This window comes from Euprymna scolopes, chromosome 24 (genome assembly GCF_053919585.1).
Source record: "Euprymna scolopes isolate OS-2025 chromosome 24, ASM5391958v1, whole genome shotgun sequence".
Classification (NCBI taxonomy): domain Eukaryota; kingdom Metazoa; phylum Mollusca; class Cephalopoda; order Sepiida; family Sepiolidae; genus Euprymna; species Euprymna scolopes.
In genome coordinates, this window is record NC_136505.1 from 99,291,068 (window position 1) to 99,318,522 (window position 27,455).

General features: G+C 22.5%; 1 protein-coding gene across 3 annotated transcripts in view; it reads left to right on the forward strand.

The window, feature by feature from the left end:
- Window positions 1–24,467, forward strand: part of LOC145246863 (non-homologous end-joining factor 1-like) — a 96,923-nt gene extending 72,456 nt beyond the window's left edge. For 2 of the 3 annotated variants that reach the window (XR_013863200.1, XR_013863199.1), the window contains exons 7-8: window positions 3,958–4,139; window positions 24,224–24,458. Coding sequence is in view for 1 of the 3 variants with exons in the window: in XM_080108712.1 (XP_079964838.1) it covers window positions 3,958–4,139; window positions 24,224–24,325 (284 nt within the window). In the remaining 2 variants the exon portion in view is untranslated. Of the gene's footprint in view, window positions 1–3,957; window positions 4,140–24,223 lie in introns of all 3 variants that reach the window. The other variant, XM_080108712.1, reaches the window with a different exon arrangement.
- The last annotated feature ends 2,988 nt before the right edge of the window (window positions 24,468–27,455 follow it).

Consider the following 27,455-nt stretch of genomic DNA (forward strand, 5'->3'; position numbering starts at 1 on the left):
ATATATATATATATATATATATATATATATATATATGACTACTTCATTTAATCACATAAATTAATATACGAAAGTATTATTTTATGTGTAAACTTTAAGTATTTACTTCAACAGTGCTCAATAGATAGGTAGAGCTAGGTAGTAAGTTATAAAAATATATATGGCAATTAAGCTATAATTGATTGCCATATATGTTTTTATAACTTATATATGTGTGTGTGTGTGTGTGTGTGTGTGTGTGTGTGTGAGGCACAAGATGTGTTGATTCATCTACTACGTTAGTATTAGTATTAAGGACTTGCTTTGCATGAACTTCTGCTTTCAGCTCTCACCGCTGACTAGCCACAGTGTGAAAAGGAAATCGAGTGTGTGAATCTTCCCTGGCAGTACACAGCCTCTCACGTATCTGGATTCTTGGTATGCCTCCTCCTGGCCACAACATGGTTAAGATGGTCATAAATGTTATAAATATACAATAGACGAATCATATATCACGTATAAACGTTTAAAACTCATAAGTTAAGAAACTCCTTTTATATATATATATATATATATATATATATATATATATATATATATATCCACACTGATGCTCGCTATCTGTGCCTAAATCTAATCACAAATTCACTGAACAAAGTTTTTTTCCTTGAACTGCTCACCTTTGGAACTCTGTTCTACTGGTCTGCTTTCCAACTGACTACAATATGGTCATCTTCCAGTCCAGTATAGACAAGTTCTTATCGAGCCATCTTCTTAAATAATCAAATTATACTCAATTTATGCCACTAACAATTACTACACTGATGGCTACTGGTTTACTATGCTTATATATATATATATATATATATATATATATATATATATATATATCCATATTTGTTTAAAAAATTTTGCCTACTAAATTCCTCTGTCAGATTTTGGTCTACGGACATAAACTTAAATTCAAGCTATTATCACTGCTCAAGCAGTAATGTCAGGCATATAAAATCAACAGTGTGCTCTTTGATATGACAGGGGTGCATTCAAAATTAATGTTTCTGTTTAAAGCACAATTTAACCATGATACTTGACATATGCATTTTAAACTTTAATTCAAGCTCTTATATAAAAAATAATTTTATAAAATCAACAGATTCTCTACAGTGCAATGTAGACTACAATGTATTGTATACTGTCATTGTGGGGAGGCATGTGTACCTCAATGGGTTCCAAACTAGAGCAGACAATTGATCAATTTGATTGAAAAATGGGCGATTTCACCGATTTAAATGACAATAAAAATATGGGAGTGTGAAAAATGTGTTGATCATCATTCAATCTCGGCAACATCGGATCTCCCTGCTAGTATATATATAAAGTTGAGCTTTTTGGGTGTTTTTTTTTTTCTTGCTCTGACATTGATATTAAAAATCTACTTTTTCTATTTAAAAAATTATTAAAGCAAAATTTTTAATATACTAAGTCATAAATATGCAAGCAACTACATAAAGCTTAACAAATTTGCATATGGCTTTAATAAACGAGGTTTAATTAATTACTTTTTCATTTTTATGGTTTCTTATGAGATGATTGGGTTTAATTTTACTATTATACTGAATTTTATTTAGGCATAGGTTCGACATTCTGCATAATTGCATGGAATTTAAGACGAAAACATTCTACTACACAGAAATATATATATATATATATATATATATATAAGAACAAGTAGTTAATAAAACGTTAAAAAAAAACTTAAAAAATAAGTGGATTGAAAAGAGTTAAAAACATATTTAATCTGAAAAAGAAACAGTAGATAAGTGGATAGTCCTTAATCCGCGGAGTTTCGAAGAAATGCTTTGCTTCTCATCAGAGGGTAGGATTTAGCAAAATGCGGGATCGGAATTTGCTTGCAAAAGTATTAAATGAAATTACAAGTCATAGATCTTACTTGGCAACAAAAGGTGAAGCAGAGGGAATATGGTGAAGAAAAAAGTGATTTCACGTGAATGGAAACCTGAAGCGACATGGTTGCTATGGAAACCAGTCATAAAAAGCGTTGCTCACCTCTTTACATATTTTTATGATTTTGAACACCAGTAAATTCATCACAACTTTTATTTTACTGAACGAAAATTGAAATTAATTTTTTTTTTCACAATATAGCTGAGATGATGATCTATAAACTGTAATAATTGTTTGAAATTTGGTCGAAAAATGAGTGAGCGATGAAGCTTTAAAGCAGTTCTAAATGACTAAAACTGCCACTTAACATTATTCAAACACTACCGTGTTTGAATAATGAGGATAAAATACACAATATATATATATATATATATATATTTTTTTTTAATCGACTTTTATTCTTAATCGACTTTTATTTTAACTCATCACTGAATATATATATTTTAGTTTTCATTTTTAATCCTCATTTTCGCAATCCTGTATTTTTAACACCTGACGATGATTCGTGGACGAATCGAAAGCGCTCGTAACAGCAACATGTATGGACCTTTTATTAATATTTTTGATTTTGAAACAAAAAAGGCAATACGAAAAATTGAAAAATTAAAAAAAAGAATTATAAGACAAAATGTCTCCGTTGTATTTAATAATATTTGCTTGAATGAATATATATATATATATATATATATATATATATATAAATTAAATGTCGTGGAGACAGAATGTGTGACAAAAGAAAAATGGAAAAACAAATTAAACACAGGAATAAATCATCCAAAACCAAAACTTTACCGGTTTCATTCAGATCAATAAACTTTTTCTGAAAACGTTTATTGATCTAAACGAAACTGGTCAAACTCTTGTTTTGGATGATTTATTCCTGTGTTTAATTTGTTTTGTCTTATATATATATATATATAGCTGATCAGTCAATTCAACAATGAATATTCACGTGTTTGAATGATATATATATATATATATATATATATATATATATAGATATATAGTGAACTTATCGATGTGTGTACAAAAACTCTCTATCAAACTCCTCTCAGAATATTTGGTCTACAGAGTTGAAATTCGATATATAGGATATTTAGACCTGTAGCATACTATCGATTTTGTTTTTAGCTGGCAAAAATTGCTGCTAGGGGGTCAAAATTAAAAACAAAACAGTTGACTTTCGCGGGATTAGTCTAATAGAACATTACGCCTGTAGTTTTTTTTTTTTTGCGCATGCTCAAAATTAAACAGTCAAAGTTCAAAGTTGCTTCAAGGATGGAGTACTGCTGCCACATCTGGGCAGGAGCTGCTAAAATAGCCTATCCTGCCTTGACAGAGTACAAAATAGACTTTGTGGTTTAGTGGGGGATGTCCTTTTCTCTTCCCTGCAACCTCTTTCCCACAGAAGAGATGTTGCGAGCCTGTCTTTCTTTTATCGTTATTTCCATGGTAGGTGCTCGTCTGAGCTCCAATCCCTCGTTCCCCCTCGCCAATCTTTCGCGAAAAAGACCCGTCTTGCTGAAACTACTGTCAATAATTTTCCCCACTCTTTATCTGTGCCTAAATCCAAACGTAGATTCCATGAGCAAAGCTTCTTTCTTAGAACTGCACGCCAGTGGAACTCTCTGCCGCTTGCCTGTTTCCCACCTGACTACAACTTGGATGTCTTCAAGTCCAACATAAACAAACTCCTGACAAACCGCCTCCCTTAAGTAAGACACTCTATCAAAACCCCTAATACTAATGATTACTACAATACTATCTCATTGATTACTGTACACGCAATAACCCTTATCCCTGAGTGGCCTTCAGGCCTTGATAAGTGGTGACCCTCATGTAAAAAAAAACAAAAAACTTTTCATATCCATTTGTTCATACTTAAGTACAATTTAATTTAGAAATTCTCAAATCCTTCTTTAGAAAAGTTGGAAATAATCTTTAGCGTCTAGGGACCAGATTTATAGTAGGTTATTCAAATATTAGTATTTCCTTTTTTTTTTATGTTGATAGAATCAAGTAACGATGGAGATGGTAAAGACATCCTCGAGTCTGGTGAGACAGTGGAACGAAGCCCTCAAAAACCGTCATGGAGTCAACGATTACCACCGTCTTTATCACAGCAATTCGGCATCTCTCAGGCCACCCAAAACACACAAAAATCGCCTACAAAAAGTCCCAAATCATCCGAAAAGGTAAGTATGTTACTCTAAAGACAGAATGTATATACCGTGCACTGGATAAAGCAGGGGAGGCTAGAGCAGTAACCCTAGATATTAGTGTTGGGACAATTAATCAGATTCGAGAACCGGAAAAATTGGAAAAAAAATTTTATATACATATTTAAATTCTTTGATTTTCCAAAATTTTATATTCATATTTAAATTCTTTGATTTTCCAAAATTTTATATACATATTTAATATTCATTGATTTTCCAAAATTTTTATATGCATATATAATATTCTTTGATTTTCCAAAATTTGTATATACATATTTAATAGTCTTTGATTTTCCAAAATTTTTATATGCATATTTAATAGTCTTTGATTTTCCAAAATTTTTATATACATATTTAATAGTCTTTGATTTTCCAACATTTTTATATACATATTTAATATTCATTGATTTTCCAAAATTTTTATATACATATTTAATAGTCTTTGATTTTCCAAAATTTTTATATGCATATTTAATAGTCTTTGATTTTCCAAAATTTTTATATGCATATTTAATAGTCTTTGATTTTCCAAAATTTTTATATGCATATTTAATAGTCTTTGATTTTCCAAAATTTTTATATGCATATTTAATAGTCTTTGATTTTCCAAAATTTTTATATGCATATTTAATAGTCTTTGATTTTCCAAAATTTTTATATGCATATTTAATATTCTTTGATTTTCCAAAATTTTTATATGCATATTTAATATTCTTTGATTTTCCAAAATTTTTATATGCATATTTAATATTCTTTGATTTTCCAAAATTTTTATATGCATATTTAATAGTCTTTGATTTTCCAAAATTTTTATATGCATATTTAATATTCTTTGATTTTCCAAAATTTTTATATGCATATTTAATATTCTTTGATTTTCCAAAATTTTTATATGCATATTTAATAGTCTTTGATTTTCCAAAATTTTTATATGCATATTTAATATTCTTTGATTTTCCAAAATTTTTATATGCATATTTAATAGTCTTTGATTTTCTAAAATTTTTATATGCATATTTAATAGTCTTTGATTTTCCAAAATTTTTATATGCATATTTAATATTCTTTGATTTTCCAAAATTTTTATATGCATATTTAATAGTCTTTGATTTTCCAAAATTTTTATATGCATATTTAATAGTCTTTGATTTTCCAAAATTTTTATATGCATATTTAATAGTCTTTGATTTTCCAAAATTTTTATATGCATATTTAATAGTCTTTGATTTTCCAAAATTTTTATATGCATATTTAATAGTCTTTGATTTTCCAAAATTTTTATATGCATATTTAATAGTCTTTGATTTTCCAAAATTTTTATATGCATATTTAATAGTCTTTGATTTTCCAAAATTTTTATATGCATATTTAATAGTCTTTGATTTTCCAAAATTTTTATATGCATATTTAATAGTCTTTGATTTTCCAAAATTTTTATATACATATTTAATAGTCTTTGATTTTCCAAAATTTTTATATACATATTTAATATTCTTTGATTATTAAATATGTATATAAAATTTTAGAAAATCAAAGAATATTAAATATGTATATAAAATTTTTTGAAAATCAAAGACTATTAAATATGTATATAAAAATGTAGGAACATCAAAGAATTTAAATATGTATATAAAATTTTGGAAAATCAAAGAATATTAAATATGTATATAAAATTTTAGAAAATCAAAGAATATGAAATATGTATATAAAATTTTGGAAAATCAAAGACTATTAAATATGTATATAAAAATGTAGGAAAATCAAAGAATATTAAATATGTACATAAAAATTTGGGAAAAAATCAAAGACTATTAAATATGTATATAAAAATTTTTTGAAAATGAAAGACTATTAAATATGCATATAAAAATTTTGGAAAATCAAAGACTATTAAATATGTATATAAAAATGTTGGAAAATCAAAGAATATTAAATATGTATATAAAAATTTTTGAAAATGAAAGACTATTAAATATGTATATAAAAATTTTTGAAAATCAAAGACTATTAAATATGTATATAAAAATTTTGGAAAATCAAAGACTATTAAATATGTATATAAAAATTTTGGAAAATCAAAGACTATTAAATATGTATATAAAAATGTTGGAAAATCAAAGAATATTAAATATGTATATAAAAATTTTTGAAAATCAAAGACTATTAAATATGTATATAAAAATTTTAGAAAATCAAAGACTATTAAATATGTATATAAACATTTTGAAAAATCAAAGACTATTAAATATGTATATAAAAATTTTGGAAAATCAAAGACTATTAAATATGTATATAAAAATTTTAGAAAATCAAAGACTATTAAATATGTATATAAAAATTTTAGAAAATCAAAGACTATTAAATATGTAGATAAAAATTTTAGAAAATGAAAGACTATTAAATATGTATATAAAAATTTTAGAAAATCAAAGACTATTAAATATGTATATAAAAATTTTAGAAAATGAAAGACTATTAAATATGTAGATAAAAATTTTAGAAAATCAAAGACTATTAAATATGTATATAAAAATTTTGGAAAATCAAAGACTATTAAATATGTATATAAAAATTTTAGAAAATCAAAGACTATTAAATATGTAGATAAAAATTTTGGAAAATCAAAGACTATTAAATATGCATATAAAAATTTTAGAAAATGAAAGACTATTAAATATGTATATAAAAATTTTAGAAAATCAAAGACTATTAAATATGTAGATAAAAATTTTAGAAAATGAAAGACTATTAAATATGCATATAAAAGTTTTAGGAAATGAAAGACTATTAAATATGTATATAAAAATTTTAGAAAATGAAAGACTATTAAATATGTAGATAAAAATTTTGGAAAATCAAAGACTATTAAATATGTAGATAAAAATTTTAGAAAATGAAAGACTATTAAATATGTATATAAAAATTTTAGAAAATCAAAGACTATTAAATATGTAGATAAAAATTTTAGAAAATCAAAGACTATTAAATATGTATATAAAAATTTTAGAAAATCAAAGACTATTAAATATGTAGATAAAAATTTTAGAAAATGAAAGACTATTAAATATGCATATAAAAATTTTAGAAAATGAAAGACTATTAAATATGTATATAAAAATTTTAGAAAATGAAAGACTATTAAATATGTAGATAAAAATTTTAGAAAATCAAAGAATATTAAATATGTAGATAAAAATATTAGAAAATGAAAGACTATTAAATATGCATATAAAAATTTTAGAAAATCAAAGACTATTAAATATGTATATAAAAATTTTAGAAAATCAAAGACTATTAAATATGTATATAAAAATTTTAGAAAATCAAAGACTATTAAATATGTATATAAAAATTTTGGAAAATGAAAGACTATTAAATATGCATATAAAAATTTTAGAAAATGAAAGACTATTAAATATGTATATAAAAATTTTAGAAAATCAAAGACTATTAAATATGTAGATAAAAATTTTGGAAAATGAAAGACTATTAAATATGCATATAAAAATTTTAGAAAATCAAAGACTATTAAATATGTATATAAAAATTTTGGAAAATCAAAGACTATTAAATATGTATATAAAAATTTTGGAAAATCAAAGACTATTAAATATGTATATAAAAATTTTAGAAAATCAAAGACTATTAAATATGTATATAAAAATTTTAGAAAATGAAAGACTATTAAATATGTAGATAAAAATTTTAGAAAATCAAAGACTATTAAATATGTATATAAAAATTTTGGAAAATCAAAGACTATTAAATATGTATATAAAAATTTTAGAAAATCAAAGACTATTAAATATGTAGATAAAAATTTTAGAAAATGAAAGACTATTAAATATGCATATAAAAATTTTAGAAAATGAAAGACTATTAAATATGTATATAAAAATTTTAGAAAATCAAAGACTATTAAATATGTAGATAAAAATTTTAGAAAATGAAAGACTATTAAATATGCATATAAAAATTTTAGGAAATGAAAGACTATTAAATATGTATATAAAAATTTTAGAAAATGAAAGACTATTAAATATGTAGATAAAAATTTTGGAAAATCAAAGACTATTAAATATGTAGATAAAAATTTTAGAAAATGAAAGACTATTAAATATGTATATAAAAATTTTAGAAAATCAAAGACTATTAAATATGTAGATAAAAATTTTAGAAAATCAAAGACTATTAAATATGTATATAAAAATTTTAGAAAATCAAAGACTATTAAATATGTAGATAAAAATTTTAGAAAATGAAAGACTATTAAATATGCATATAAGAATTTTAGAAAATGAAAGACTATTAAATATGTATATAAAAATTTTAGAAAATGAAAGACTATTAAATATGTAGATAAAAATTTTAGAAAATCAAAGACTATTAAATATGTAGATAAAAATATTAGAAAATGAAAGACTATTAAATATGCATATAAAAATTTTAGAAAATCAAAGACTATTAAATATGTATATAAAAATTTTAGAAAATCAAAGACTATTAAATATGTAGATAAAAATTTTAGAAAATGAAAGACTATTAAATATGCATATAAAAATTTTAGAAAATCAAAGACTATTAAATATGTATATAAAAATTTTAGAAAATGAAAGACTATTAAATATGTATATAAAAATTTTAGAAAATCAAAGACTATTAAATATGTATATAAAAATTTTAGAAAATCAAAGACTATTAAATATGTAGATAAAAATTTTAGAAAATGAAAGACTATTAAATATGCATATAAAAATTTTAGAAAATGAAAGACTATTAAATATGTATATAAAAATTTTAGAAAATCAAAGACTATTAAATATGTATATAAAAATTTTAGAAAATCAAAGACTATTAAATATGTATATAAAAATTTTGGAAAATGAAAGACTATTAAATATGCATATAAAAATTTTAGAAAATGAAAGACTATTAAATATGTATATAAAAATTTTAGAAAATCAAAGACTATTAAATATGTAGATAAAAATTTTGGAAAATGAAAGACTATTAAATATGCATATAAAAATTTTAGAAAATCAAAGACTATTAAATATGTATATAAAAATTTTGGAAAATCAAAGACTATTAAATATGTATATAAAAATTTTGGAAAATCAAAGACTATTAAATATGTATATAAAAATTTTAGAAAATCAAAGACTATTAAATATGTATATAAAAATTTTGAAAAATCAAAGACTATTAAATATGTATATAAAAATTTTGGAAAATCAAAGACTATTAAATATGTATATAAAAATTTTAGAAAATCAAAGACTATTAAATATGTATATAAAAATTTTAGAAAATCAAAGACTATTAAATATGCATATAAAAATTTTAGAAAATGAAAGACTATTAAATATGTATATAAAAATTTTAGAAAATCAAAGACTATTAAATATGTAGATAAAAATTTTGGAAAATGAAAGACTATTAAATATGCATATAAAAATTTTAGAAAATCAAAGACTATTAAATATGTATATAAAAATTTTAGAAAATCAAAGACTATTAAATATGTATATAAAAATTTTAGAAAATCAAAGACTATTAAATATGTAGATAAAAATTTTGGAAAATGAAAGACTATTAAATATGCATATAAAAATTTTAGAAAATCAAAGACTATTAAATATGTAGATAAAAATTTTGGAAAATGAAAGACTATTAAATATGCATATAAAAATTTTAGAAAATGAAAGACTATTAAATATGTATATAAAAATTTTGGAAAATCAAAGACTATTAAATATGTATATAAAAATTTTGGAAAATCAAAGACTATTAAATATGTATATAAAAATTTTAGAAAATCAAAGACTATTAAATATGTATATAAACATTTTGAAAAATCAAAGACTATTAAATATGTATATAAAAATTTTGGAAAATCAAAGACTATTAAATATGTATATAAAAATTTTAGAAAATCAAAGACTATTAAATATGTATATAAAATTTTTAGAAAATCAAAGACTATTAAATATGTATATAAAAATTTTGGAAAATCAAAGACTATTAAATATGTATATAAAAATTTTAGAAAATCAAAGACTATTAAATATGTATATAAAAATTTTGGAAAATCAAAGACTATTAAATATGTATATAAAAATTTTGGAAAATCAAAGACTATTAAATATGTATATAAAAATTTTAGAAAATCAAAGACTATTAAATATGTATATAAAAATTTTAGAAAATCAAAGACTATTAAATATGTATATAAAAATTTTGGAAAATCAAAGACTATTAAATATGTATATAAAAATTTTAGAAAATCAAAGACTATTAAATATGTATATAAAATTTTTAGAAAATCAAAGACTATTAAATATGTATATAAAAATTTTGGAAAATCAAAGACTATTAAATATGTATATAAAAATTTTGGAAAATCAAAGACTATTAAATATGTATATAAAAATTTTAGAAAATCAAAGACTATTAAATATGTATATAAAAATTTTAGAAAATCAAAGACTATTAAATATGTATATAAAAATTTTGGAAAATCAAAGACTATTAAATATGTATATAAAAATTTTGGAAAATCAAAGACTATTAAATATGTATATAAAAATTTTAGAAAATCAAAGACTATTAAATATGTATATAAAAATTTTAGAAAATCAAAGACTATTAAATATGTATATAAAAATTTTGGAAAATCAAAGACTATTAAATATGTATATAAAAATTTTAGAAAATGAAAGACTATTAAATATGTATATAAAAATTTTAGAAAATCAAAGACTATTAAATATGTAGATAAAAATTTTAGAAAATCAAAGACTATTAAATATGTATATAAAAATTTTAGAAAATCAAAGACTATTAAATATGTAGATAAAAATTTTAGAAAATGAAAGACTATTAAATATGCATATAAGAATTTTAGAAAATGAAAGACTATTAAATATGTATATAAAAATTTTAGAAAATGAAAGACTATTAAATATGTAGATAAAAATTTTAGAAAATCAAAGACTATTAAATATGTAGATAAAAATATTAGAAAATGAAAGACTATTAAATATGCATATAAAAATTTTAGAAAATCAAAGACTATTAAATATGTATATAAAAATTTTAGAAAATCAAAGACTATTAAATATGTAGATAAAAATTTTAGAAAATGAAAGACTATTAAATATGCATATAAAAATTTTAGAAAATCAAAGACTATTAAATATGTATATAAAAATTTTAGAAAATGAAAGACTATTAAATATGTATATAAAAATTTTAGAAAATCAAAGACTATTAAATATGTATATAAAAATTTTAGAAAATCAAAGACTATTAAATATGTAGATAAAAATTTTAGAAAATGAAAGACTATTAAATATGCATATAAAAATTTTAGAAAATGAAAGACTATTAAATATGTATATAAAAATTTTAGAAAATCAAAGACTATTAAATATGTATATAAAAATTTTAGAAAATCAAAGACTATTAAATATGTATATAAAAATTTTGGAAAATGAAAGACTATTAAATATGCATATAAAAATTTTAGAAAATGAAAGACTATTAAATATGTATATAAAAATTTTAGAAAATCAAAGACTATTAAATATGTAGATAAAAATTTTGGAAAATGAAAGACTATTAAATATGCATATAAAAATTTTAGAAAATCAAAGACTATTAAATATGTATATAAAAATTTAGGAAAATCAAAGACTATTAAATATGTATATAAAAATTTTGGAAAATCAAAGACTATTAAATATGTATATAAAAATTTTAGAAAATCAAAGACTATTAAATATGTATATAAAAATTTTGAAAAATCAAAGACTATTAAATATGTATATAAAAATTTTGGAAAATCAAAGACTATTAAATATGTATATAAAAATTTTAGAAAATCAAAGACTATTAAATATGTATATAAAAATTTTAGAAAATCAAAGACTATTAAATATGCATATAAAAATTTTAGAAAATGAAAGACTATTAAATATGTATATAAAAATTTTAGAAAATCAAAGACTATTAAATATGTAGATAAAAATTTTGGAAAATGAAAGACTATTAAATATGCATATAAAAATTTTAGAAAATCAAAGACTATTAAATATGTATATAAAAATTTTAGAAAATCAAAGACTATTAAATATGTATATAAAAATTTTAGAAAATCAAAGACTATTAAATATGTAGATAAAAATTTTGGAAAATGAAAGACTATTAAATATGCATATAAAAATTTTAGAAAATCAAAGACTATTAAATATGTAGATAAAAATTTTGGAAAATGAAAGACTATTAAATATGCATATAAAAATTTTAGAAAATGAAAGACTATTAAATATGTATATAAAAATTTTGGAAAATCAAAGACTATTAAATATGTATATAAAAATTTTGGAAAATCAAAGACTATTAAATATGTATATAAAAATTTTAGAAAATCAAAGACTATTAAATATGTATATAAACATTTTGAAAAATCAAAGACTATTAAATATGTATATAAAAATTTTGGAAAATCAAAGACTATTAAATATGTATATAAAAATTTTAGAAAATCAAAGACTATTAAATATGTATATAAAATTTTTAGAAAATCAAAGACTATTAAATATGTATATAAAAATTTTGGAAAATCAAAGACTATTAAATATGTATATAAAAATTTTAGAAAATCAAAGACTATTAAATATGTATATAAAAATTTTGGAAAATCAAAGACTATTAAATATGTATATAAAAATTTTGGAAAATCAAAGACTATTAAATATGTATATAAAAATTTTAGAAAATCAAAGACTATTAAATATGTATATAAAAATTTTAGAAAATCAAAGACTATTAAATATGTATATAAAAATTTTGGAAAATCAAAGACTATTAAATATGTATATAAAAATTTTAGAAAATCAAAGACTATTAAATATGTATATAAAATTTTTAGAAAATCAAAGACTATTAAATATGTATATAAAAATTTTGGAAAATCAAAGACTATTAAATATGTATATAAAAATTTTAGAAAATCAAAGACTATTAAATATGTATATAAAAATTTTAGAAAATCAAAGACTATTAAATATGTATATAAAAATTTTGGAAAATCAAAGACTATTAAATATGTATATAAAAATTTTGGAAAATCAAAGACTATTAAATATGTATATAAAAATTTTAGAAAATCAAAGACTATTAAATATGTATATAAAAATTTTAGAAAATCAAAGACTATTAAATATGTATATAAAAATTTTGGAAAATCAAAGACTATTAAATATGTATATAAAAATGTTAGAAAATCAAAGACTATTAAATATGTATATAAAAATTTTAGAAAATCAAAGACTATTAAATATGTATATAAAAACTTTGGAAAATCAAAGACTATTAAATATGTATATAAAAATTTTGGAAAATCAAAGACTATTAAATATGTATATAAAAATTTTGGAAAATCAAAGACTATTAAATATGTATATAAAAATTTTAGAAAATCAAAGACTATTAAATATGTATATAAAAATTTTAGAAAATCAAAGACTATTAAATATGTAGATAAAAATTTTGGAAAATCAAAGACTATTAAATATGTATATAAAAATTTTAGAAAATCAAAGACTATTAAATATGTATATAAAAATTTTAGAAAATACAAAGACTATTAAATATGTATATAAAAACTTTGGAAAATCAAAGAATATTAAGTATGTACATAAAAATTTTGGAAAATGAAAGACTATTAAATATGCATATAAAAATTTTAGAAAATCAAAGACTATTAAATATGTATATAAAAATTTTGGAAAATCAAAGACTATTAAATATGTATATAAAAATTTTGGAAAATCAAAGACTATTAAATATGTATATAAAAATTTTAGAAAATCAAAGACTATTAAATATGTATATAAAAATTTTGAAAAATCAAAGACTATTAAATATGTATATAAAAATTTTGGAAAATCAAAGACTATTAAATATGTATATAAAAATTTTGGAAAATCAAAGACTATTAAATATGTATATAAAAATTTTAGAAAATCAAAGACTATTAAATATGTATATAAAAATTTTAGAAAATCAAAGACTATTAAATATGTATATAAAAATTTTGGAAAATCAAAGACTATTAAATATGTATATAAAAATTTTGGAAAATGAAAGACTATTAAATATGTATATAAAAATTTTAGAAAATCAAAGACTATTAAATATGTATATAAAAATTTTAGAAAATCAAAGACTATTAAATATGTATATAAAAATTTTGGAAAATCAAAGAATATTAAATATGTATATAAAAATTTTAGAAAATCAAAGACTATTAAATATGTATATAAAAATTTTAGAAAATCAAAGACTATTAAATATGTATATAAAAACTTTGGAAAATCAAAGACTATTAAATATGTATATAAACATTTTGAAAAATCAAAGACTATTAAATATGTATATAAAAATTTTGGAAAATCAAAGACTATTAAATATGTAGATAAAAATTTTAGAAAATCAAAGACTATTAAATATGTATATAAAAATTTTAGAAAATCAAAGACTATTAAATATGTATATAAAAACTTTGGAAAATCAAAGACTATTAAATATGTACATAAACATTTTGAAAAATCAAAGACTATTAAATATGTATATAAAAATTTTAGAAAATCAAAGACTATTAAATATGTATATAAAAACTTTGAAAAATCAAAGACTATTAAATATGTACATAAACATTTTGAAAAATCAAAGACTATTAAATATGTATATAAAAATTTTGGAAAATCAAAGACTATTAAATATGTATATAAAAATTTTGGAAAATCAAAGACTATTAAATATGTATATAAAAATTTTAGAAAATCAAAGACTATTAAATATGTATATAAAAATTTTGAAAAATCAAAGACTATTAAATATGTATATAAAAATTTTGGAAAATCAAAGACTATTAAATATGTATATAAAAATTTTAGAAAATCAAAGACTATTAAATATGTATATAAAAATTTTAGAAAATCAAAGACTATTAAATATGTAGATAAAAATTTTAGATAATTAAACACTATTAAATATGCATATAAAAATTTTAGAAAATGAAAGACTATTAAATATGTATATAAAAATTTTGGAAAATCAAAGACTATTAAATATGTATATAAAAATTTTGGAAAATGAAAGACTATTAAATATGCATATAAAAATTTTAGAAAATGAAAGACTATTAAATATGTATATAAAAATTTTAGAAAATCAAAGACTATTAAATATGTATATAAAAATTTTGGAAAATCAAAGACTATTAAATATGTATATAAAAATTTTGGAAAATCAAAGACTATTAAATATGTATATAAAAATTTTAGAAAATCAAAGACTATTAAATATGTATATAAACATTTTGAAAAATCAAAGACTATTAAATATGTATATAAAAATTTTGGAAAATCAAAGACTATTAAATATGTATATAAAAATTTTAGAAAATCAAAGACTATTAAATATGTATATAAAATTTTTAGAAAATCAAAGACTATTAAATATGTATATAAAAATTGTGGAAAATCAAAGACTATTAAATATGTATATAAAAATTTTAGAAAATCAAAGACTATTAAATATGTATATAAAAATTTTAGAAAATCAAAGACTATTAAATATGTATATAAAAATTTTGGAAAATCAAAGACTATTAAATATGTATATAAAAATTTTGGAAAATCAAAGACTATTAAATATGTATATAAAAATTTTAGAAAATCAAAGACTATTAAATATGTATATAAAAATTTTAGAAAATCAAAGACTATTAAATATGTATATAAAAATTTTGGAAAATCAAAGACTATTAAATATGTATATAAAAATTTTAGAAAATCAAAGACTATTAAATATGTATATAAATTTTTTAGAAAATCAAAGACTATTAAATATGTATATAAAAATTTTGGAAAATCAAAGACTATTAAATATGTATATAAAAATTTTAGAAAATCAAAGACTATTAAATATGTATATAAAAATTTTAGAAAATCAAAGACTATTAAATATGTATATAAAAATTTTGGAAAATCAAAGACTATTAAATATGTATATAAAAATTTTGGAAAATCAAAGACTATTAAATATGTATATAAAAATTTTAGAAAATCAAAGACTATTAAATATGTATATAAAAATTTTAGAAAATCAAAGACTATTAAATATGTATATAAAAACTTTGGAAAATCAAAGACTATTAAATATGTATATAAACATTTTGAAAAATCAAAGACTATTAAATATGTATATAAAAATTTTGGAAAATCAAAGACTATTAAATATGTATATAAAAATTTTAGAAAATCAAAGACTATTAAATATGTATATAAAAATTTTAGAAAATCAAAGACTATTAAATATGTATATAAAAACTTTGGAAAATCAAAGACTATTAAATATGTACATAAACATTTTTTAAAAATCAAAGACTATTAAATATGTATATAAAAATTTTGGAAAATCAAAGACTATTAAATATGTATATTAAAATTTTGGAAAATCAAAGACTATTAAATATGTATATAAAAATTTTAGAAAATCAAAGACTATTAAATATGTATATAAAAATTTTAGAAAATCAAAGACTATTAAATATGTAGATAAAAATTTTAGAAAATCAAAGACTATTAAATATGTATATAAAAATTTTAGAAAATCAAAGACTATTAAATATGTATATAAAAATTTTAGAAAATCAAAGACTATTAAATATGTATATAAAAACTTTGGAAAATCAAAGAATATTAAATATGTACATAAAAATTTTGGAAAATCAAAGACTATTAAATATGTATATAAAAATTTTGGAAAATCAAAGACTATTAAATATGTATATAAAAATTTTGGAAAATCAAAGACTATTAAATATGTATATAAAAATTTTAGAAAATCAAAGACTATTAAATATGTATATAAAAATTTTGGAAAATCAAAGACTATTAAATATGTAGATAAAAATTTTAGAAAATGAAAGACTATTAAATATGTATATAAAAATTTTAGAAAATCAAAGACTATTAAATATGTATATAAAAATTTTAGAAAATCAAAGACTATTAAATATGTAGATAAAAATTTTAGAAAATCAAAGACTATTAAATATGTATATAAAAATTTTAGAAAATCAAAGACTATTAAATATGTATATAAAAATTTTAGAAAATCAAAGACTATTAAATATGTATATAAAAACTTTGGAAAATCAAAGAATATTAAATATGTACATAAAAATTTTGGAAAATCAAAGACTATTAAATATGTATATAAAAATTTTAGAAAATCAAAGACTATTAAATATGTATATAAAAACTTTTGAAAATCAAAGACTATTAAATAGGTAGATAAAAATTTACACAAGTAAAGTAACAAAGTTTAACAACGGATACAGAGTGAATACGTTTTAGTCATGATCTTACTAGCTATATCTATTAGTGATGGAACGATTCCGATACAATTACTGATTCCGATTCTTTATAAATCTTTAACTATGAAGTTGCTATTTGCTCCAATTACCATAAAAACATATGTCAAATGTGCAGGTATTTTCTAAAATGTAAAAATACACTTGTAGGGGTTAAATCTATAGATTTTAGTTTTAGTGATAAGTAAATATCAATAAATATTTTTTATTTTATCATAATTACCAGCAGTAGAAGGTTTTGTTTTTAACAAAATAAAAATAAAAAGATAATTAAAAGAATCGTTTTTGGCATCGGAAAATTTTTTTTTTATCGATTCCGATACCCAAAAAGATTTAATTTAAAAAAAAAAAAATCTTTTTTGTTCCTGATTCCGATTAATCGTTCCAACACTAATATTAACATACAATAGTGGCGATTGTATAACTTCCGGCTGGAAGATTCTTTAAGGGAGATAACTTGCATGGATTAACACATTTAATTTTAATGACATTTAAACAATGTCTAAAAATTCAATTCAATATGGGGGAGAGAAGGAGCAGTAGAAAAGAAAGTGTTTGTCTGAGCTCTAATCTATAATCCCCTCCCTTGCTAAACTTTCACAAAAAACACTCATTTAACTACAACCACTATCAACAATTTCCTTCACTCTCTATCTGTGCCTAAATTTAATCACAAATTCCATGAGCAAAGCTGCTTTCCTAAAACTGCCCGTCTGTGGAACTCTGTTCTACTGGCCTGCTTTCCAACTGACTACAATATGGTTCTTCCAACCCAGTGTAGACAAGTTCTTGTTGAGCCATCCTCTTAAATAGTCAAATAATACCCAATTCACGCCATTAACAATTACTACACTATTGTCCTAGTGACCACTGTACCTTCATTAACCTTTATCCTTGAGTGACATTCAGGCCTTGATAAGTGGCGACATGGTGTTAAGAGTGTAGTAAAAATGTATATTGTAGTGATCCTTATTCAATCCCAGGCAACGCCGTCTCTTTATACTGTAATGTTGTCCTGGAACCAACACGTTGTAGACTCGGTCGCAAAGGAGACAAAGAACAAACAAGTGAAGCATGCATGGTCCCCGTGATTGCAGAGTGAACGAGGTATAAAAAAAATGACTAAGTTAAGCATTTGCCCCCCCCCCCAAAGTCCTCAGGTGATGTCAAATGCTGGTGAAAATGACCAAACGGTGCAGTTTTAGGCCTTAACATATGTAAATTTGAGTTCTGCACCATGCAAAAAAAGAAATGACTAAGTCCATTATTCCCCCCCCCCCAACATTTAGCTCCAAAAGTCCCCAAGGCCTTAATATATTTAAGTTTGAGTTCAGCATCATGCAAAACGGCTAAATGGACACAGAAAATTCTGGACGAATATAGTAAAATAGTCCCAAAAATGGAGGGTTTTTATTAGCCCTAAAAGAGCCCCTGGGACACACCCAAGAGTTATCGCAAAGTATAGACAAACAAAATTATATACGAATCAGTTAGTTACAACTTTTCAGAAAGTTTTATAAAAATTCAAAACATCAATTTTTACCCGAAAAGCACCCCTAGGGGGGCAACCAGAGTTTTCCTGGAGAATCTGCTCTATTACTTTTTTTACTCATATCATGTTTAATGTTTGTGCAAAATTTTTAAAAAAAAACTCCAAGGCATAGTTATTGAGAAAAGTGCAGAGAGACGAACAGACGAACGGACAAGGGTGAATTTACAGGTCCACCCTCCTCCTGTCGGGGACCAAAAAACTTCAACTCGCTGTTTCAGGTTTTAAGAAAAGATCTTTATTCCTCATTCTCCCGCGACATGTAACTTCTCATCACCCATTTCTCTAACATGCTCGTTGGTCTATGCCCACGTTCATTTTATAAGTTTTTTTCTTTTTCCGTACCATGACGCCACTTCGCTCGACTTCCATATTCTTTGCTCATGTCATTGTGAACCCACGTTGTTAATTGTGTATGCAAATGACCGAGCTGTGTGCAAGGTGATGTCACAGCGGAGGAAATAAAAAAAAAGATTATAAAAAGAGAAAAACATGGACCCTTGATGTTAGGAAGAGAAGGACGTGTTACATACGTGAGCTGAGAACAACAAGAAATGACACAAGCTAAACATGGCCAGACAAAGTTCAACACGGCAGAGTCTTGTTAAGCCCATTTGAGTATGAGACTTTTGAACAAGAGACCAGGCACTATTCTTTAAAGTACCTGTAAATAAATGTCTGTCGTTTCAGCTAGGAATAAAGTGAGTCAAATTTTTGTCTTTGTCTGTGGCTTCATGGTAACACGCATGTAACATTACAATCGTCTATGGAATACAATCACTTGGATACTCCTGTTTTAATATAAATGACTTATTTAAAAAGACAACAGTACAGAAAAACACAAGAGATAATTTGTATACGTAAGAGAGAAAAGGACAGGTAGACAGAGAGCAACACTGTGCCCGCTGGCTCTCATTGGGACAGCAGCTGGATGTATCCTTCCTCCTTGAAATCTCACTAGCTAAGAGAGAGAAATTTCCAGACATTGTTTTACTTCCTGCTTTGAGAGTCACTTGACTTTTACATATGTCGAACGTAGTCCTCATTATAATTAAAAATGTCACTCAGTCTTCTATTATGCAACACTAGCCTGGGTGCCTGGCGTTGCCCAGGGTGTTTGGAGGTGTGTGTCGAGCAAAAAAAAAAAAGTGGTAGTAGGTAGGCAGGCAGACTTGAACCCGTACCGCGAAGGAGGAAAAGAAAGTGAAAAAAAATGTGACGTCTTTACTTTTGCGCCCATCACCAAACCGGAAGTGATGTAGGCTTAAATTAAGGCTAGACAATCGAAAAGAGGGGATGACTATCGAAAGTATCGGCGAAAAAAGCGACCCCTCCCTGTAGAAAAGTACCCAGTTGAGGGTGACGGAATTAATGTTTTTCGCCAATTTTTCTATATTTTTTGTCCGAATGATACTGATCTTGTGAAAATCCATCACCTCTGTCGAAAGTTTTAGGCAGACATACATACATTTAAACAGACAGGTGAGATTTATATTATAGATGCCACAAAACTAAGCAAGTCCTCAATTTGAGAGCTTGGAATCAATCCTTAGTTACCACTACTCTCATGAGGGATAGGTTAGCCGAACTGCTTCTAACAGTCTATATAATCGTTTTTTTATTATTAAATGAAATATATATTATGTTTCTATAGAAATAAGAATAATCTAATTTTATATAAGAATATCGATAGAACGGACACACATTTTTATGCCCATTTCTAAATAAATATTTCAGCTTTTTTTAAACTATACATGCGTACAATTTATTCTGAACATTACTGATATTTTTGTATAGAGAAGTTTTCTGGATATATGTTTTTTTTTTATTATCCTTGTACCAATAGAGGGGTACCTTGAACAAAATATACATAATACCAAAAATAACACGTCACATCACCGTATAGATAATATATAATAATCACTGTGTAAGCGTATCGTACGACCGGGACAACGCTATATATGTTACACGGACAAGGGTTGCCCCCTTCCCATGTAAATAAGAAGAATATTAGATAAGTAAAAATGAGATTAGGATAGGCCTAGAATCGAACCCTGTCGGCAAAGTTAAGAAATGGAATGTTAGAAATTAAGTCTATTGTTAATTCTTCAAGAAATCTGAACATTAAATATGTCAGTAAAAGAATGTACAATGCAAATTAAATTATATTCTTTAAAATATGTTAGATTAGAATCGAGGTATGACAGGATACATGCATACTGGTTCAAAAAATTCAGAACCTTACACAGAAAACTAACCCAAAACCTGAGAAGATGTATACAGGAAACAAGCGTACCAGAATGGATGACAAAAGGTAGAACTACACTGCTATAGAAGGACACGGAGAAAGGAACCATCCCTAGCAACTATAGGCCAATCACGTGCTTACCAACTATGTGGAAGATACTGAGAGCACAACTGAGGGAACAAATCTACCACTCCCTGAATAACCGTGGACTCATCCCCGAGGAACAGAAAGGATGCCAAAAAGGAAAAAGAGGAATACATGACCTGCTATATATATGTTAGATTAGAATTGAGGATTCTTTTGTTTGTCAAAAGTGTGTTGGACAAACATATGTAAAGTCACGTAAAATTGGTCACATTTGAAAAACACACTTCTGACGTCATAGACAAAGGACATTTCTCCATATTATGGGTTCGGATTTTAGTCAGTCAGCAAGAGAGCCAGTCAGTTGATCAGTTGATCCCTTAGAAGCGAAGGGAGAACATTTAGAATATGTAGATCCAAATTTGACTTCCTGACGTCATCGATCGGCCGATCAGATGAATAAAGAAGTCATCATTATGCTGTAACTGTTGTCTTGCATCATCCTTCATCACGAACGAAACGTAATTGTGTTTATCATCTTATAACGAACATTGTGTAACCCTTTGAAGATTATGTATCTCCCCTCTTCTGTGTTAAGAACTGTGCATCATACCCCCCTCTCCTCTAATATGTGTTAAAAGAACTGTAATATGTATAAACATCTTCTCCCCCTTATCATCACTATCGTTATGGCTGTATTACATGAGTCCCGTTATATATGTACCCCCAATATGAACTCCGCGTCATCTCTAATATGGAACCCCTGCTATTCAACAGTAATAGCTCTTATGGCCATATCAAAAAAATGCAAAAGTAAGGCTAGATTTGAAATTTTCTACATAACAAGGATAAAAATGATAGACGTGTATAGGAAGTGGAGTCATGAGAGGAAGTCTTGATGTACACATAAGGGAGAAAGGAGGAAAGTTTTTTCTCTTTGGCTAATAAAGTCATGATGCTCAGTCGCAGTTTTCCAAAGCTCCAGGGTGGGGCAAGAGATGAAATGATTTTTTTTTTTCAGTAAAATCTTTTGTACATCATTTTGTAAATTCACCATTTTTTTATATTTTTATTTATTTTATTTTTTATATTTTTATTTATTTTATTTTTTATTTTATTTTTTATATTTTTATTTATTTTATTTTTTATATTTTTATTTATTTTATTTTTTATATTTTTATTTATTTTATTTTTTATTTTATTTTTTATATTTTTATTTATTTTATTTTTTATTTTTTATCTTTTTACATTTTTTTTATTTTATTTTTTATCTTTTTACATTTTTTTTATTTTTTTTATTTTATTTTTTATATTTTTTTTTTATCTTTTACGTTTTTTTTTATTTTTTTTTTTATTTTTTACATTTTTTTTATTTTATTTTTTATTTTTTATCTTTTTACATTTTTTTTTATTTTTTTTATTTTATTTTTTATATTTTTTTTTTTATCTTTTACGTTTTTTTTTATTTTTTTTTTATTTTTTACATTTTTATTTTATTTTTTATCTTTTTACATTTTTTTTTTTTTTTATTTTATTTTTTATATTTTTTTTTATTTATCTTTTACGTTTTTTTTTTTTTTTTTTTTTTTTATCTTTTACATTTTTTTTATTTTATTTTTTACATTTTTTTTATTTTATTTTTTATTTTTTATCTTTTACATTTTTTTTTTATCTTTTTACATTTTTTCTTTTTTTATCTTTTACATTTTTTTTTTATTTTTTATCTTTTACATTTTTTTATCTTTTACATTTTTTTTTTATTTTTTATCTTTTACATTTTTTCTTCTTTTTTTTATCTTTTACATTTTTTTTTATTTTTTATCTTTTACATTTTTTTATCTTTTACATTTTTTTTTATTTTTTATCTTTTACATTTTTTTATCTTTTACATTTTTTTTTTATTTTTTTTATTTTACATTTTTTTTTATCTTTTACATTTTTTTTTATTTTTTATCTTTTACATTTTTTTTATCTTTTACATTTTTTTTTCATTTTTTATCTTTTGCATTTTTTTCTTCTTTTTTTATCTTTTACATTTTTTTCTTCTTTTTTTATTTTTTTATTTATTTTTTTATGATTTATTTATTTTTTTATCTTTTACATTTTTTTTTGAATTTTTTATCTTTTACATTTTTTTTTATCTTTTACATTTTTTTTATCTTTTACATTTTTTCTTTATCTTTTACATTTTTTTATTATTATTTTTTATCTTTTACATTTTTTTATTATTATTTTTTATCTTTTACATTTTTTTATTATTATTTTTTATCTTTTACATTTTTTTATTATTATTTTTTATTTTTTACATTTTTTTATTATTATTTTTTATTTTTTACATTTTTTTATTATTATTTTTTATCTTTTACATTTTTTTATCTTTTACATTTTTTTTTATTTTTTTATTTTTTATCTTTTACATTTTTTTATTTTTTATCTTTTACATTTTTTTATTTTTTTTTATCTTTTACATTTTTTTTTCATTTTTTACATTTTTTTTATTTTTATCTTTTACATTTTTCATTTATTTTTTACATTTTTTTATCTTTTACATTTTTTTCTTTTTATTTTTTATCTTTTTTTTATTTTTTTATTTTTTATCTTTTTTTTTCTTTTTTATTTTATCTTTTTTTTTCTTTTTTATCTTTTTTATCTTTTTTTTTCTTTTTTCTTTTTATCTTTTTTTTTCTTTTTTTCTTTTTTGCTTTTAACTGATTCCTTTTCCATTTTAGGATGAAGAAGCTGCGCGGAGGGAGAAGTTGCAGCAAAAACTCGTCTTAGAAGAACAAAAGAAGGCAGAAAAGCAGAAAAAGAAACGGAAACTTGCATTATGAGGGTCGAAGGTATGCACATACTTATGTGCCTGCTGCAGGGAGCTTCACTACATGCTTGGAAACAAAATCCTACCATTTCACACTCTTGAGCCAGTCTTTCAAGTATTAGGAGTGGCAGACCAGTCTCAACCCTTATCTGATCAGCCAGTATTTAATGAACTCTTCCTGAATGATTTAATGACATAGCTGGAGGCTGTAAGCATATGAACATATTCAAACCATGTTATTCTCTTTTCTTCAACAATGTCGTTGATGGAGTTGTTAATGTCAAACCTCTTTCTGTTATTTGCATTCCACAAATATTTCCAATCTTTTTTTTTTTTTTTTTTTCCCCTCTGGGAGTTTTAGGTAAAAAGGTACCATTTATTTATGTTATTAATTATGTACTTTACACTTAAGTGTCCGTTTTAGGTACCCAGGTTTCGTGAATTTCGTCATTCGTATCAAATGTGAAGTAATAGGTATATGTTTTTATCATTCGATTTTTTTTTCTCAGAATTTACGTCCATGAATGACTGAACATTCCAGAATTTTCTTCAACCGGAATCTGTATAAATCTTTATAAAATCTCTATAAAACCTCTATAACATCCTTATAAAATCTCTATAACATCTTTATAAAACCTCTATAACATCTTTATAAAACCTCTATAAAATCTTTATAAAACCTCTATAACATCTTTATAAAATCTCTATAAAACCTCTATAATATCTTTATAAAATCTCTATAAAACCTCTATAACATCTTTATAAAATCTCTATAAAATCTTTATAAAACCTCTATAACATCTTTATAAAATCTCTATAAAATCTCTATAAAACCTCTATAACATCTTTATAAAATCTCTATAAAATCTTTATAAAACCTCTATAACATCTTTATAAAATCTCCATAAAACCTCTATAACATCTTTATAAAATCTTTATAAAATCCCTATAACATCTTTATAAAATCTCTATAACATCTTTATAAAACCTCTATAACATCTTTATAAAATCTCTATAAAATCTTTATAACATCTTTATAAAATCTCTATAAAATCTTTATAAAACCTCTATAACATCTTTATAAAATCTCTATAAAACCTCTATAACATCTTTATAACATCTTTATAAAACCTCTATAAAATCTTTATAACATCTCTATAAAACCTCTATAAAATCTTTATAACATCTCTATAAAACCTCTATAAAATCTCTATAACATCTTTATAAAATCTCTATAACATCTTTATAAAACCTCTATAAAATATGTATAACATCTTTATAAAACCTCTATAAAATTTTTATAACATCTTTATAAAATCTCTATAACATCTTATAAACACTTTAAAACCTCTATAAAATCTTTATAAAACCTCTATAAAATCTTTATAAAACCTCTATAAAACCTCTATAAAATCTTTATAAAATCTTTATAAAACCTCTATAAAATCTCTTGCAGATTTAAAGTGTGAAACTTGGTTGCCTAAAATGGACACTTAAATATCTCTATTATTACATAAAAGGAACTTTGTGAGTTCATTCCCTATGCACTCGAAAACGGTTGGGTCGATTTTGATGAAATTTCACTCAAAGGTACTTTATTTGTCAGTGTTCTTAGATAGGTTTTGTATCAGAATGTCATCGATAAGTAATGATAATCGAAATAATCTGATGAAAGAAGGGTGGGCGTCTCTGACCAAAGGTTACACCTTATACAGCCTAACATCACAAGTGCAGTTGAGAATTTTTAACTTAAATTCAAACCATTATCACCACAAAGCAGTAAGGCCAAGCATATAAGATCAATTGTAGGTTCTTTGATATGATAAGGACGAAACTGAATGTTTCTTTTTAGAGCACAATTAAAGCATGATACTGGACTTTTGTATTTTAAACTTTTTATTCAAGTCATCTATATATAAAAAGTATTTTTTTATAAAATACACAGTAGGTTCTTTGCAGTACAATGTAGACTACAATGTATTGTGGACTAAGTCATTGTGGGGAAGTATGTGAAACTTCCTCCCAGTGCATCTCGAGAAGTCCTTAAATAGAACAGGCAATCAATCGATTTGATTGAAAAATAGGCGATTTCACCAATTTTGATGGCAATAAAAATATTCAATCTCGGGCAACGTCGGGTTTCCCTGCTAGTATAGTAAAGAAAGAATAAATATTCTACTCTTGTGTTGTAGGGTTTTTTTTCTGTTGACACAAGGTGCATGCCATATATATATAAATATATATATAGAGAGAGAGAGAGAGAGAGGTTTAGTTGAATATCAGCGCTAAGTTTTGCATATTCTTTTTTTTTTTTCCATTTTTTTCAATATGGCGAGCTAACTTTCTTGCGTTTTTGACAAGAGTGTTCAGTGGGTCGCCTTCAGGTACTGTGCTGTAGTGAATATTCATTGGTGAATTAACTGATCATATATATATATATATATATATATAAGAAAAGAGAAAACAAATTAAACACAGGAATAAATCATCCAAAACGAGAGTTTGACCAGTTTCGTTTGGATCAGTAAACATTTTCAAAAAAAGTTAAAAAGTTTATTAATCTGAATGAAATCGGTAAAGTTCTGGTTTTGGATGATTTATTCCTGTGTTTAATTTGTTTTTCCTTTTCTCTTTTGTCACACATTCTGTCTCCACGGTATTTCATTTTATATCTATATTGTGTATTTTATATCTATATTGTGTATTTTATATCTATATTGTGTATTTTATCCTCATTATATATATACGTTTCTTCTGCATTTATTCTGCAGAAGTTGATATTGGATTTTCCGTCCACATGTGAGTTTCAAATGCAGCCATTTTTTTTTATTATTTTTATAAAATTTAAATTTTTCAAGAAATAAATATTGTTGTGAACACCTTTGCATAAAAATGATTTAATTTTTTTTTTTCTATAAAATTAAACAGAATCAAAAATAAACTGTGTCGAATGATTATTGGACTCTTATGTTGAACCTGTACAATTGCAATATCACTCGGTACCCCCACCATATGTAACCCGATATAACTGTGATCTAATTTAATATTATCAGATTATAGAACCTTCAAATAAACTAGTAATATATATATATATATATATATATATATATATATATATATATATATATATATACTAGCAAAAG